The 12,846-nt window shown below is 36.3% G+C and overlaps 1 protein-coding gene across 2 annotated transcripts in view; it reads left to right on the plus strand.

The window, feature by feature from the left end:
- Nucleotides 1-12,846, plus strand: part of LOC111488513 (midasin) — a 43,515-nt gene that overhangs the window by 3,265 nt on the left and 27,404 nt on the right. For both annotated transcript variants that reach the window (XM_023136276.1, XM_023136275.1), the window contains 18 exons: nt 57-316; nt 396-602; nt 790-959; nt 2,506-2,615; nt 2,708-2,827; nt 7,163-7,241; nt 7,912-8,034; nt 8,133-8,229; nt 8,302-8,398; nt 8,494-8,628; nt 8,759-8,815; nt 8,890-9,066; nt 9,152-9,277; nt 9,368-11,125; nt 11,409-11,476; nt 11,558-11,762; nt 11,859-11,957; nt 12,039-12,335. In XM_023136276.1, the coding sequence (XP_022992044.1) occupies nt 57-316; nt 396-602; nt 790-959; nt 2,506-2,615; nt 2,708-2,827; nt 7,163-7,241; nt 7,912-8,034; nt 8,133-8,229; nt 8,302-8,398; nt 8,494-8,628; nt 8,759-8,815; nt 8,890-9,066; nt 9,152-9,277; nt 9,368-11,125; nt 11,409-11,476; nt 11,558-11,762; nt 11,859-11,957; nt 12,039-12,335 (4,185 nt within the window). The remainder of the gene's footprint in view (nt 1-56; nt 317-395; nt 603-789; nt 960-2,505; nt 2,616-2,707; nt 2,828-7,162; nt 7,242-7,911; nt 8,035-8,132; nt 8,230-8,301; nt 8,399-8,493; nt 8,629-8,758; nt 8,816-8,889; nt 9,067-9,151; nt 9,278-9,367; nt 11,126-11,408; nt 11,477-11,557; nt 11,763-11,858; nt 11,958-12,038; nt 12,336-12,846) is intronic.

Here is a 12,846-nt window from a genome sequence, read left to right on the forward strand (position 1 = left end):
ACAATTTTTTACTGCTATATCTTTCAAGAAGATAAGTCACCTTTTCCTGTATCTAGGATGGACTACTTGCTATTCGGTTGTCTTACCGCCTCCTACTGGTGGAGCCTGAAACTTTTATTAAACTCTGGGATTGGTCGTGTTTCCTGGACTTCATGAAGCAGCTATCAAACATTGACCAACACCATTCGAAACTGTTACTTTTACCCGACATAAGATGGTGCGGGATACAGATACTATCAATTTTGCTTAAATTGGGTTATGAAGCAACCACAAATTTGTCTTCTGGGTCTGAAGAAACATTAGCTTGCTTACTGCGGTTTGTTCTGAACCTTGGTGGTTTCCGTAATATAACAAAAGCTGGTTTTACAAGCTTCATACTGCCTTTTCATTTGCAGATGGGAAGATTTTTGTCAGGATGTATCCTTGGAGAAAGCTGGCTCCTATATTGAGGTATTTGAGAAAGAAGGGGATTCTGAAGGCATAAGAGCTGATTTTGACTCAGAAAACTGCCTCCTTGCCAACTCTAGCTTCTGTAGCCCTACCATTCTCTTGAATCATTATGAGAATGAACGACCAATGAGAAGTCAACGGCTTGCTACATGGTAGCACTATGACACTTTCATATGGATACTTATTATCTTTTCACTCATTGACAAGAAGAAAAGAAAAGTTTGCTTTATTGCGATCCCCTATTTTTTCATTAGCACTAATATCAACAATTTGGCGATTCCTTTTTTTTTTTTGTTTCTTTCTTAATGTTTGATTCAACAACTTACTTGCTTCACACAGGGGTAGTACGAAAGCTGAAAATTCATTTGTTATGACGTCATCTATAAAGAAAGGTTATGAGATGGTGGTATTGGCATTGAGTCAAAAGTGGCCAGTTCTTTTGTATGGTCCCCCTGGAGCTGGGAAATCTGCTCTCATAAATAAGATAGCCAGTGATAGTCACAACCAAGGTAGTAATTGCTTTTATGGTTCAGTAGACACGATTTCCATATATGCTTCTGGTTTAATGGGTGCATCTTGTTTCACTCGGGGCCTTTTTCTTGGGTCTGAAGCTAGACAATTGATTAACATTGTATAATGACAAGGTCCTTTGTTATAGATGTGCAATGCTATTCAAGCTCACATCTGCATCGTGTCTGTTAACAATTTTATTCTAGTATATATGCGTGTATCTATTATTTTTCTTGTTGCTATATTTTATGGTAACTTTATCTTGTCCTTCTCCTAGATTTATGGTAACTTCTCTTAGTTTTGTATTATTGTCAAGATTGGCTCGCATATCAATTCCCTTAACTGTCACACCTTTCCTGAGCATTTGAGTTTTTCATCTTATTAACTTTGGGCTGTTAAGGAAATCATATCTCTTATGTGATTTATGGTATGCTGTATATTATTTAATAATTGTTAGGTGTCACTTTAGACATTGATATTAGGAGATTTATGATGAATAGGTTTGGTTGGATTTCTTAGTCATTTTAGAGTTCTATTTAAATCAGGATTCGTGAGCTATAATAGTAATACCTTTAGGTGTTCGGAAGTCAGAAGACCAAATAGGACTCTCTCCCCCCTTTCAATTCAAACCTTCAACCTCCTTGATAGAGTTAAAGCATTTGGTACATTTTCTCAAAATTTATTTTGAACGGAATCCAGAAGTCGATTTGGGTAGTGTGGATTCCATCTCACAGCCTATGAACATTCAGGTTAATGATTTAGGGGTTGAAATTTTTTTTGCTAAATATCTAATTTTGTTAACTCAGGTTGTGGTTTTGAGTTTTGAGAAATTTCTTCCTCAAATTCAGCTGAAAACAGTGTTTGAGGCTCTTGAAGGCTTGTTTTTTGGTTCTTGGTTCTTTGCACTTCTTTTGGGTTTTTGTCCTTTGATCTTCTAAGCTCCCGGATGGTTTGGTGGTGTTGTTTTAAAAGTTTTGTTGGCTTTACTGTGGTTTTCGGTGGGCTGTTCTTTGTTTTTTGTGTGGTTTCTTAGGCTATTTTATGCCCTAATGGTTTGCTTTCCCCCCCTTTTTTTGTTCGGGTGGTTTGGTAGTGTTCTTAGGCTGTGTTTATCATCTATTTTTGCTTGTTTCTTTGTTTACTTGATGGTCTTATTGAGATTTTCTCATGTTTTTGTTCTCTTTTGGGTTGCTTATTGTGTTCCGGTTGGTTTTCTTAGTTGTCCTTTGTGGAGTTTGTATCCTTGAGCATCGGTCTCTTTTTATTTATTCAATAGAAAATTTTGTTTCTTGATAAAAGATTGCTTTAGATTTTTTTAGTTGAAAATTTTCTTGATTCTTGATTTGTTTAAGATTTTAGTTTCAATTCTGCTCCCCACCTTTTTTTCCTCCCCTCGTACTTCTTATTTCTTCCCCCAGAGGTCCCTAACAGGCTTCCATTAAATGTATAATATATTCTACACAGAACGACCTTCACAAATCCTTTCAAATGATTGCATGAAATATTCTCATGTGATGTTTTTTTTGCTATCCTTCTTTTCCTCAGTTCTCTTCATCCACATGGATGACCAAATTGACGGTAAGATGTTGATTGGAAGTTACGTTTGTGCGGAACGTCCTGGTGAATTCAGATGGCAGCCAGGTTCACTTACACAGGTATGTTTTGTTATCAAGATACATTCATTTTTCTTTTCCTATATGTTTGTCATTTCAACTCTTCTGCTTTTTTTATTTTTATTGTTTTCCAGGCTGTTCAGAATGGACTCTGGGTTGTTTTTGAGGATGTAGATAAAGCGCCATCTGATGTGCAATCCATTTTATTGCCATTATTAGAAGGTGGAAACACATTTTCAACTGGGCATGGAGAGGTATTTATTTTTTTCCCTTTTCCATTGATTTCGATATTCATGCTGAAAATATGATTGCAGTCCTTATTGTTGTTTTCATTTTTTGTTCCGTAAATGGGTAAAATTTACATGAGTGTATCATAAGATCCTTGGATTTAGTTTGGATGAGAAATAGTACTTCAAGGACCTTTTTTTCCCTTCTCCAGAGATGGGCAGTAATAATCTTAAGGGGTGATTGAATGCAATGAAACTAAAAATGTCTTATGGACAAGTGTTTAAATAAATTTTGGGCTTTATGTGCGGGTTGGTTTCTTTTAAGCTTTGAATACTCTTTGCAACCTAGAATTTTGCACCCCCCCGAAAAAAAAGGAATAAATCAGTTCCATACAAACTAACTTTGAATTGTAGGATAATATGAGCCAGCTTTACCTTATAAGGATCCGACCTATACTGTTTTATGCAATTGAATACTTGTTTTATAACTCAATCTGGTTCAGGTTTTTGAATTTTTTGTGTAATTAGTGCTGTAGTGTCTTTATGATGTTTCTTGGCTAGGTCTTGGTTATCTTGAGGTTCTTTAAACAGTAGCCTCGTTTATGTTCAGTCTCTTATAATTGTCTTTTCATGTCGTGGAACATAGTTATTAAGCCTTTTATTTCAAGTAGCTTGACCTATTAAAACTTTCCGAGCTGTTCTTTTAAAACTTAGAACCTCTTTTTGGTTTTACTTATTATCAGTGTCAACTTTTGTTCTTGTACTCTTTTTCTGTCAGCAAGCCATTGATTCTTTTATCATTCATACTCTCTTTATTCATATATTATTGGGAATCTCTTTAGTTTACCCCTGATAATAGGTCAATCTTATGATGTGGTCAAAAGCTTTCCCCAAGAATGTTATGTTGACACTCTGTATTGCCTTTCGTTCTCATTTTTCTGAGAACCTCGACTGGTTTAAATGCAATCAATGAAAGGTGCTTCAGTTCTAATTTTATTATATCCATGTAATTACAAAACCAGGTAGGGCGTGCACACAAAAAACAGCTATGAAATGGGCTCTATAACATGATTTTAATAGCCATTATCCTAAGAAAATGGGCTCAACCTTGAGCTGGAAATGGGAGAACAACTATACCACATTTTCAGCTGCATTCTCATAGAAGCTAAGGGTTTATCTTCACACCTCTAAACCATCTATATTAATCTTTTCTCCCCAAAGATCCCACAACAAAGCTCACACCTCAACAAGCCATAGTGGGGCCCCTTTTTTGTGGGCTTGGTTGTTGGTTTTTTGTGTACTATATTCTTTCATTTATTTTCAATGAAAGTTGTTTTTATATATAAAAAAGCTAGGGGTGAAACTAAAAATTTTAAAAATAGACTAAATCTCTTGCAACTGGCCTAACCAGCACCAGATTGTTGGGGAGGGAATGTCAGACAACCATTTTTAAAATTTGCAATAATGTTTAGGTAACATGGTTTCCCAATTTTGGCTTCTTTTCCCTGCCAGTTTCAAGCTCTACTACATCAACTAGAGAGAACTGCAGATGCAAAACTTTGTATCTGGTTACTGGATATTCGAAGACTTGTTCCATGTCTGCTTCACTTTTTTAATCTAGTTTTTTTCTTCGTAGGTATCTTAGAAAATGACTGTTCATTTCTAGCTGGTACTTTTGGGTTTGTTTATCCACAAACATTTGAGGTAAACTCTTCAAGAATTTCCTTGGACAGATCAAATTACACCAGGTGTCAACCAACACAATAGCTGTTCAGCTTCATTGGTCTCTTTATTAACCATGCTTATCTGCTTGGGGATGAATTTGCTCATTAAATGTTTGACTGCACTTCTTTGTGAAGCTCCACTATCCTTTCAGCCATGACTTCAGCCGCTTGGCTAACATCAATACAAGTAGGTAAGTTAACCAAATCCACAATCCCACGCAATTTAGTATAAACAATGTCAAATTTTCACTTCCCTGTGGAGCAATTCTTCATGAAATTGAATTCAAATTCGACTTGTGCAAGGATGAGATTCTATTGTTTAAGATGATCCCCGCTAAGACACACAATAATACTTCCAATAAGACACCTGATAAGATTTACAACGGTGCTGTTGGCAACCTTTGTCTGGTCATCTGTTTGGGGATGGGCTGTAGTGCTAGATCTCAAAGAGCTGTCAAACTTCTTCCACGGTGTCTTCCCAAAATTGCTAAGATACTTCACATCTCTATTGGAAACAATTCTACTCGGAATGCCATTTACTCTATAAACTTCTCGGAAAAACAAGTTAGTAATATTAATAGCATCATGATATTTTTTACAAGAAAAGAAATGAATCATTTTACTAAATCGGTCGACGACAACCATGACAGAATTGAAACCCTGATGCGTTAAAGACAGTCCAAGGATGAAATCCATAGATAAGTCCTCCCGAATGGTTGGAGGAGCAGGCAAAGGCGTGTATAAACCAACTATGGTCAAAGTTCCTTCTGCTGTTTGACTAGTGAAACAACGTTTCACAAAGTTTTTGATATCCTTTCAGAGCTGTGGCCAAAATTACTGTTGTGTAACAAATCCGAAGTCTTATCTCTCCCAAAATGTCCTGCTAAGCCATTGGAATGCAATTTAACAAAAGATTCTCGTAAGGAAGTACGAGGAATACAGAATTGATCTCCTTCAAAAAATATCCATCAAGGATATGAAAATCAGCAAAATGTAAGTTGTCAGAACGTTGAGTCCAAGTTGTACCAAATTTCACTTTAGTAGCATATAATTCAGGTAGAAAAGCCAATCAAAGCATACAACTCTTGCTCCTATGTACTTCAATTTTTCTTAGGCTGGCTAAGATTTCACTGAAAACTTCTATTGTGTGATTATTTTGGGAGAGGAAGCCCTTATCCCAAATCCGGATGCATCTATGCCCCTTTGAAAGGGAGAGAAGAGTCCGGGATGTGATGGACATGGCTATTACATAAATGGTTTTTAAGATTTGGAAGCTTTGTTCTTGAGCTAACTCCCAACCGAAAGTTCATAGAAGTGCTTGGCCCATTTGAAAGACTAAATGTCACTGCTAGCCATTCGAATAATCCTTCGCTGGTTTTGAATGCTGTTTTCCATTCATTTCCTGGTCGAATACGAGTTTGATGATATCCACTGTACAAATCTACCTTGGAGAATACACTAGCCCCACCAAGTTGGTCCAATAAATTCATGGAATATGGAGCCGGTACTTATGATTATTTTATTTATTACTCTGCTGTCAAGACTCATCCGCTAGCTTCCACCTTTATTAGGGGTTAACAATGCAGGAACTGTACATAGGCTGACACTCGGTTGGATATGTCCTTTCCTTAAAAGTTCATAAATCTGCTCATGTAAAGCTTGATATTCTCGAGGACTTATTCTATAATGGGGAAGGTACATGGAATTGTACATGGGCTGACACTTATTTTATACTGCACCTGGAATAATATCTATTTGATGCTGAGTATCTCTTTAATGGAGGTAGTTCTGTTGGTGGAGAGATTGGGGAATGATAATTTGACAGCAAGTTTTGTACCTTTATTGGTACAGTAATAGGCTGCGTTGGAGATGAATATCCTTTAACCACTATCCCCACTTGTCATTCTTTGTTTGGTGCAAGAAATCTAGATGGGTTATTTGTTCTCGGGTTTCCATTCTTGGCCATTGGTAAGAGCACTATTTTTTTACCCATCCATGAAAAGACGCAAGTGCTGTCAAGTCTATGATGAAGGGCTTGTAGATCGTATTGTCATGAACTACCTAGTAGCATGTGACACACATCCATGTCCAACATGTCACACATAATTTGGTCTTTATAACCGGCTGACAATTAAAACACTTGCGAAAATACAATAAAACCCTCCGGTTGAAGATGACCGGGAACATCACAAGAGGTTTTGTTCTCAGAGCAGTAGTTTCACCACATTAACATGTCCATGTCCTTGAGAAAAAGGAAGGGAAAAATTGGGTCACCATTCAGTTTATTTTTTTATGCCTGCTTGTTGTTTTCGTCCCTTATTTCATCTCCCATCTCTCTTTTCCAGATTGAACTGCTTATATTCATATCACGTCATTTGTGCATCTTCTTCTTGAACCATGAATATATAATTTTTAGGATGTGCAACTTTAATGTAAATTTGGCGCTCTGTCATTATACTTGCTTTCCATGGGCTTTTGCAGTTTGTCCCTTCTTTGATCATTTGCAAGTGAAATATTTTTGGCTTTCTTTTCAAAACTCCTCCTTGGCAACAGAGGGGGGTTGGTTAACTTATCTTCGTTTTCTGTCGTACCTATGTTTATTTAATAAAATCTAGAGCATTGTCGGGTGCATTTGCAGGAAGTAAGGGTGGCTGAAAATTTTAGGCTTTTTGCTACCATTTCAGCCTTCAGACTCGATCAGTTTCGCAATAAAGAAGGTTTGCTAACTAATGTAGCATAATTTTGGTATCCTTATCAATTTTATTTCTGCCATTTTTGCTGCATATATATTTTATCCCTTGTCAACTTGTTGCATTTGGTATGGAACTTTTAGAACATTGTGAGGAGTTTTATTTCTGCCGTTTTAGTTATTTTAAAATTTACTCTTTATAATGCAATGCTTCACGATTAAGCCCTAAAAATTATTACTGTACCTGTAAAACTGATGATGTTATTAAGTTCGGTTGTAAAGCACTGAATTTGATTCTGGGTTCTGGTTGCAATGTTTTAATTACTGTGGTATTAGTTTACCCCATCTATGTCTCTGAATTCTTTGGGATTCAATTCTCTGTTCTCTCTCTCACACACATGTGAACATGCTTTTGAAAACCAGAGAGTTGAGGAGTCGTTTTATGTGGAGTTATATACTATAGACCTACCTTTGCTATATTACATTTCAAGTAATTGTTGACCAAATGTAGCTACATTCTGTTCCGACTTTCTCCCCAATTTTTTCCTTTTCCCTTTCTCTTCTTTTTTGATAAATAGATTCTTATATTATTTTGTTAAGGTTTTGCATAGTTATGTGCACCATTTTATTGATTGGATAAGGTCTTAGAAGTGATAGTTCTCTCTCTCTCTCTCTCTCTCTCTCTTATTTGGTGGCAGGTGGAAGTACAATTGGTATGCTTTGGAGGAAAATAATGATTGGACCTCCACACAGCGAGGACTTGCAGAGTATAGTTAAAATTCAGTATCCAATTCTTGAGTCTATTGCTTCAAAATTAGTTGGTGAGTTATAACTTTCATACAGCGAGTTCTGAACCTTGCTTTTCATTGCCTATTTGTTATTTGGGGTTGTTCAATTTCCTTTCTCACTCATTTTGTAGAAACCTTGGAAAAGGTGAATTCCTACACCCAACAACTTCTAGGATTCCGTTGTGAAGAATCTGCTTCTATTAGTTATCCTAACCGGTTCTCATTGAGGTATATATATATATTTAATTTTTTTTCTGTATGTTGCTTGGTGTTATCTGAATTTAATTGGTTATTTTGCAGGGATCTTCTTAAATGGTGCAAACGCATTGTAGGTTTAGGTTTCAGTTTTATGGGTGATGGTTTGTCAGCTTATCAATGTCATTCCATTTATCAGGAGGTTTGATGTTTCATATTTATGATGGCTTTATTTATTTATTTTTTATGAAAGTAGTGTTGCCATAAAAAGCCGGTAAACTTGTTAGTTGATTTTAGGCTGTTGATATATTCGCCGCTTTCTCAACTTCGGCGGAGAACCGGTTGACTATTATGAAGGAAATAGCAAAGTTATGGTTAGGAGGTGCTTCAGTACCTGGGACACTGTACCCTCAATATAAACCTGCAATTCAGGTTACATGTCATTTAACGTTTCATGCATTTGTTTTGCTTATGCTTTTAACTGTTTAATTGCATTGTATCCATATTTACCTTTTAAATGACGTATACATTTCTGTTTTGTGTTTTTGCTAATATGATATAGGATTCAATCACTGATTTAAGAGTTGGCCGAGTTGAAATTCGACGTGTTCAACCAACTGTTAAGTATATTTATTTACCTTTGTTTTTTTTATATTTTTATGTTCTTTGCTTATTTTTGTGTATACTGTGCAGTCGAAACATAAAATGCAGCCTTTTGTTGAGATTCGTAGTTCTTTGCATTTGCTTGAGAGAATAGCTTGTTCTATTAAGTATAATGAGCCTGTACTCCTGGTTGGTGAAACTGGTACCGGGAAAACTACACTTGTGCAGAGCTTGGCAAGAAGGATTGGTCATAATTTTACTGTCTTGGTATATTGCTTTTTTATCTGTTTTTTATTTTTCCATTTGTTCACATATTTAGTTGGTCAAATTTTGAATTATTACTTTGTTTCAGAATTTGAGCCAGCAAAGCGATGTTGCAGATCTGTTAGGAGGTTTTAAACCTATCGATGCTCAGTTTATATGTTTTTCTCTTTACAAGGAGTTTGAGGATCTCTTTTCAAAAACATTCTCTCTTAAGGTATCCTCAATACTTGAGGCTCTCCTTTTGTTGTTGCTAGTCTTATATTGTGTTTCTTAATCTACTGACTTGTTTAATTTTAATATTTAGGTCAATGGGGATTTTTTAACTCGCCTGCAGAAGCATTTTGGAGATAAGAATTGGAAAATGCTACTAACTGGATTTGAGAAAGGTGTTAAATTTTTCAAGAAGTCAGTTGAAGCAGGGCGAGCTAGTTCTGATAAAAAACGGAAGAAGCCATTTGTTGAAGATTCAATTAAAGCTTGGGAAAACTTTTCTGTGAAGCTTGAAGCTGCCAATGGGCAGATTGATGCGTCATCTGGAATGGTTTTTTCATTTGTTGAAGGAGCTTTTGTGACGGCACTTAGAAATGGAGAATGGATTTTACTTGATGAGATTAATTTGGCCCCCCCTGAGACCTTGCAGAGAATTATTGGAGTCCTTGAAGGGGATACTGGCTCACTTTGTTTGGCTGAAAGAGGTGATGTCACCTATATTTCCCGACATCCAAATTTTCGAATATTTGCCTGTATGAATCCTGCAACGGATGCCGGAAAGCGCGATTTGCCTGTCTCTCTTAGGAGTAGATTTACAGAGTTCTTTGTGGATGATGTGCTAGATGATGAAGACTTGGCTTTATTTGTTAATCAATTCATGGATGACTGCCAAGCAAATCGGGAGCTTGTAAATAGAATTGTATGTTTCTATAAAGCAGTAAAAAAGGGATCTGAAGAAAGGCTACAAGATGGTGCTAATCAGAAGCCACAATATAGTTTAAGGTCGCTTTACCGTGCTCTGGAATACACTAGAAAAGCTGAAAGACGATTTGGCTTTATCAGAGCACTATATGATGGTTTTTGTATGTTTTTCTTGACTATGCTGGATCATCCGAGTTCACAGATAATGAACCAGTTGATGTTATCACATTTGTTGGGGGGAAAATTACCGCCTTACATATCTTTTGATGCTTACTTGTCCCCAAAAAAGGACACTTGTCCTGGTCTTTCTGAGAGTTATGTGTTGACTAAGAGTGTCAAGGAGCATCTTAGGAACTTGGCACGCGCTGTGTTGATTAAACGATATCCTGTCCTCCTGCAAGGACCTACTTCGAGTGGGAAAACCAGTCTAGTTAAGTACCTTGCTGCAATTACAGGTCATGAATTTGTAAGGATCAATAATCATGAACACACAGATTTGCAGGAATATTTAGGGACTTACCTAACTGATTCTTCTGGCAATCTCGTGTTTCAAGAAGGTATGCTAGTTAAGGCTGTAAGGAATGGCTACTGGATAGTCCTCGATGAACTTAATTTGGCTCCATCTGATGTGCTTGAAGCATTGAATCGGCTACTTGATGACAACAGAGAACTTTTTGTACCTGAACTCAGGGAAACTATACAGGCACATCCAGATTTTATGCTTTTTGCAACCCAAAACCCTCCCACTTTCTATGGTGGTCGTAAAATGCTTTCTCGTGCTTTTCGTAATCGTTTCGTGGAGATCCATGTGGATGAAATACCAGAAGATGAGTTGAGCACAATAGTAGAGAAGAGATGTGAAATCCCCCAAAACTATGCTAAAAAAATGGTAGATGTGATGAAGGAATTGCAATTATTCAGGCAAAGTAGCAAAGTATTTTCTGGAAAGCATGGATTTATAACACCACGAGATTTGTTTCGTTGGGCATACCGTTTTAAGGAATTTGGATGCTCCTATGAGGATTTAGCTAGAGATGGTTATTATCTCTTAGCAGAGAGATTACGTAATCCAGTTGAGAAATCTGTAGTCCAAGGTGTTTTGGAGAAAATTCTCCGAGTAAAACTTCCAACTGATGACTTGTTTAATCTGGTATTTTTTTCTCTGCTTCTTCATATTATTTGTTTATGGTTCTTGTAGTACGATTTTTCAATAAAATGGATCTCTCTCACAGCTAAATATATATATATTTACTTTTTAGTATTATATGATTAACAGACATTTTGGAAACCATGAATGTCTTGTGGCGACTGACCAAATTGAATTATAGTATATTTTAAACATGAATAACGTAATCAGGTGTTACACACCATGTTGTCTGATCATGTGATTACTGAAAGCTTATGCTTAATGAAGGTTAACAATTTTTTTCCAGGACCCTAATGGAGAGGAGTTTTCATTTAGGATGAATGATGGTGCGTTAATTTCGAGGATTCTTCCAAAGTAAATGCTCAAATACCCTGTTTCCCAGTTGTTCTGGTAGCTTTTATGAGCCATTTTTCTGATGTTTATCTTTAATTGCAGTATTACTTTAACCAAGAGTATGCGAAGATTATGGTTTCTTGTGGAAAGATGCTATAAAAATGGTAGGAACCGTGAACCTGTTCTCTTGGTCGGTGAAACTGGGGGTGGGAAGACTACCATTTGTCAACTCTTGAGTGCTCATATGAAAAAAAAATTACATATTTTGAATTGCCATCAATACACTGAGACGTCAGACTTCATTGGGGTGTGTTTTCTATCATAATGCTTGCTACTTTAGCTGCTTGATTTTTTTTTTGGATTTTCACCGTTCCTTAATCTAATAACTACGAATTGTTATTAGGGATTTTACCCTAATAGAGAGAGATCAAGGCTTACATCACAGTATGAAAAAGAAGTTAATGAGTTGATATTGAAGATATCTGAGTACAATCTTGGGATTGTAAGTTCTTTTTTTGCGTTTTTCTTTTTGTTAGTCCTTCTGTTTTATGTGAAGGTTATTTAATACAGTTTGCATTTGTAGTCTGTTTCTTCTGACATAGGTCAAACATCATTAACTCTTGATTTGCTGGACCGGATCATAAAGACTCTCCGTGAAGTCAGTGGGCATTGTCAAAGGCCCTGCATAAAGGAGCTTGAGCTTATAAAAAAAAAGCTTACAGAGTTGCATAAACAGTGGCAGACAATTTTCACCTGGCAGGATGGGCCGCTGGTGCAAGCAATGAGAGATGGTGATATGTTTCTCATCGATGAAATTTCGCTTGCCGATGATAGTGTGCTCGAAAGAATTAACAGCGTGTTGGAACCAGAAAGAAAGCTGGTAGCGTTACTATCCTATTCTTAGATTACATTTTTAGTCATTTTGTGCTTGTTTATTGTTTAATGATCATACTTTTTTTCGTATTAAAAGTTGATGCATTTTAGCAGTTGTTCCATTCTTCTACTGTATAATGTGAAACAGGTTCAGAATCCTGTGATAAAAAAAATCCTTCAAAGGCTTCTTTCTCCCATTATTAGTTCTTCATGCTTATTTGCTTTGTTTTGCAGACAACTCCCATTATTTATTCTTCATGCTTATATGCACGATTTGCAGATAACTCATTTTTTTTATTCTTCATGCTTATATACTTTGTTGTACTCTGCAGATTTTGATTTCTTACTATCCCTTCTCGACCTCTGTTAATTATGCATTCTTTATACAGTTAGATATCATGTATGTGTATACATGTGTCTCTTGTTCTTTCTCGTCGAAAGAGTTCTCTTTCATTTATAATTCAGCGACTTAAAACAATAGCAAGATCTTTTTTTCTAAATCCTCTTGGGCCATGGTT

The sequence above is a fragment of the Cucurbita maxima genome, unplaced genomic scaffold (genome assembly GCF_002738345.1).
Source record: "Cucurbita maxima cultivar Rimu unplaced genomic scaffold, Cmax_1.0 Cma_Scf00013, whole genome shotgun sequence".
NCBI lineage: Eukaryota > Viridiplantae > Streptophyta > Magnoliopsida > Cucurbitales > Cucurbitaceae > Cucurbita > Cucurbita maxima.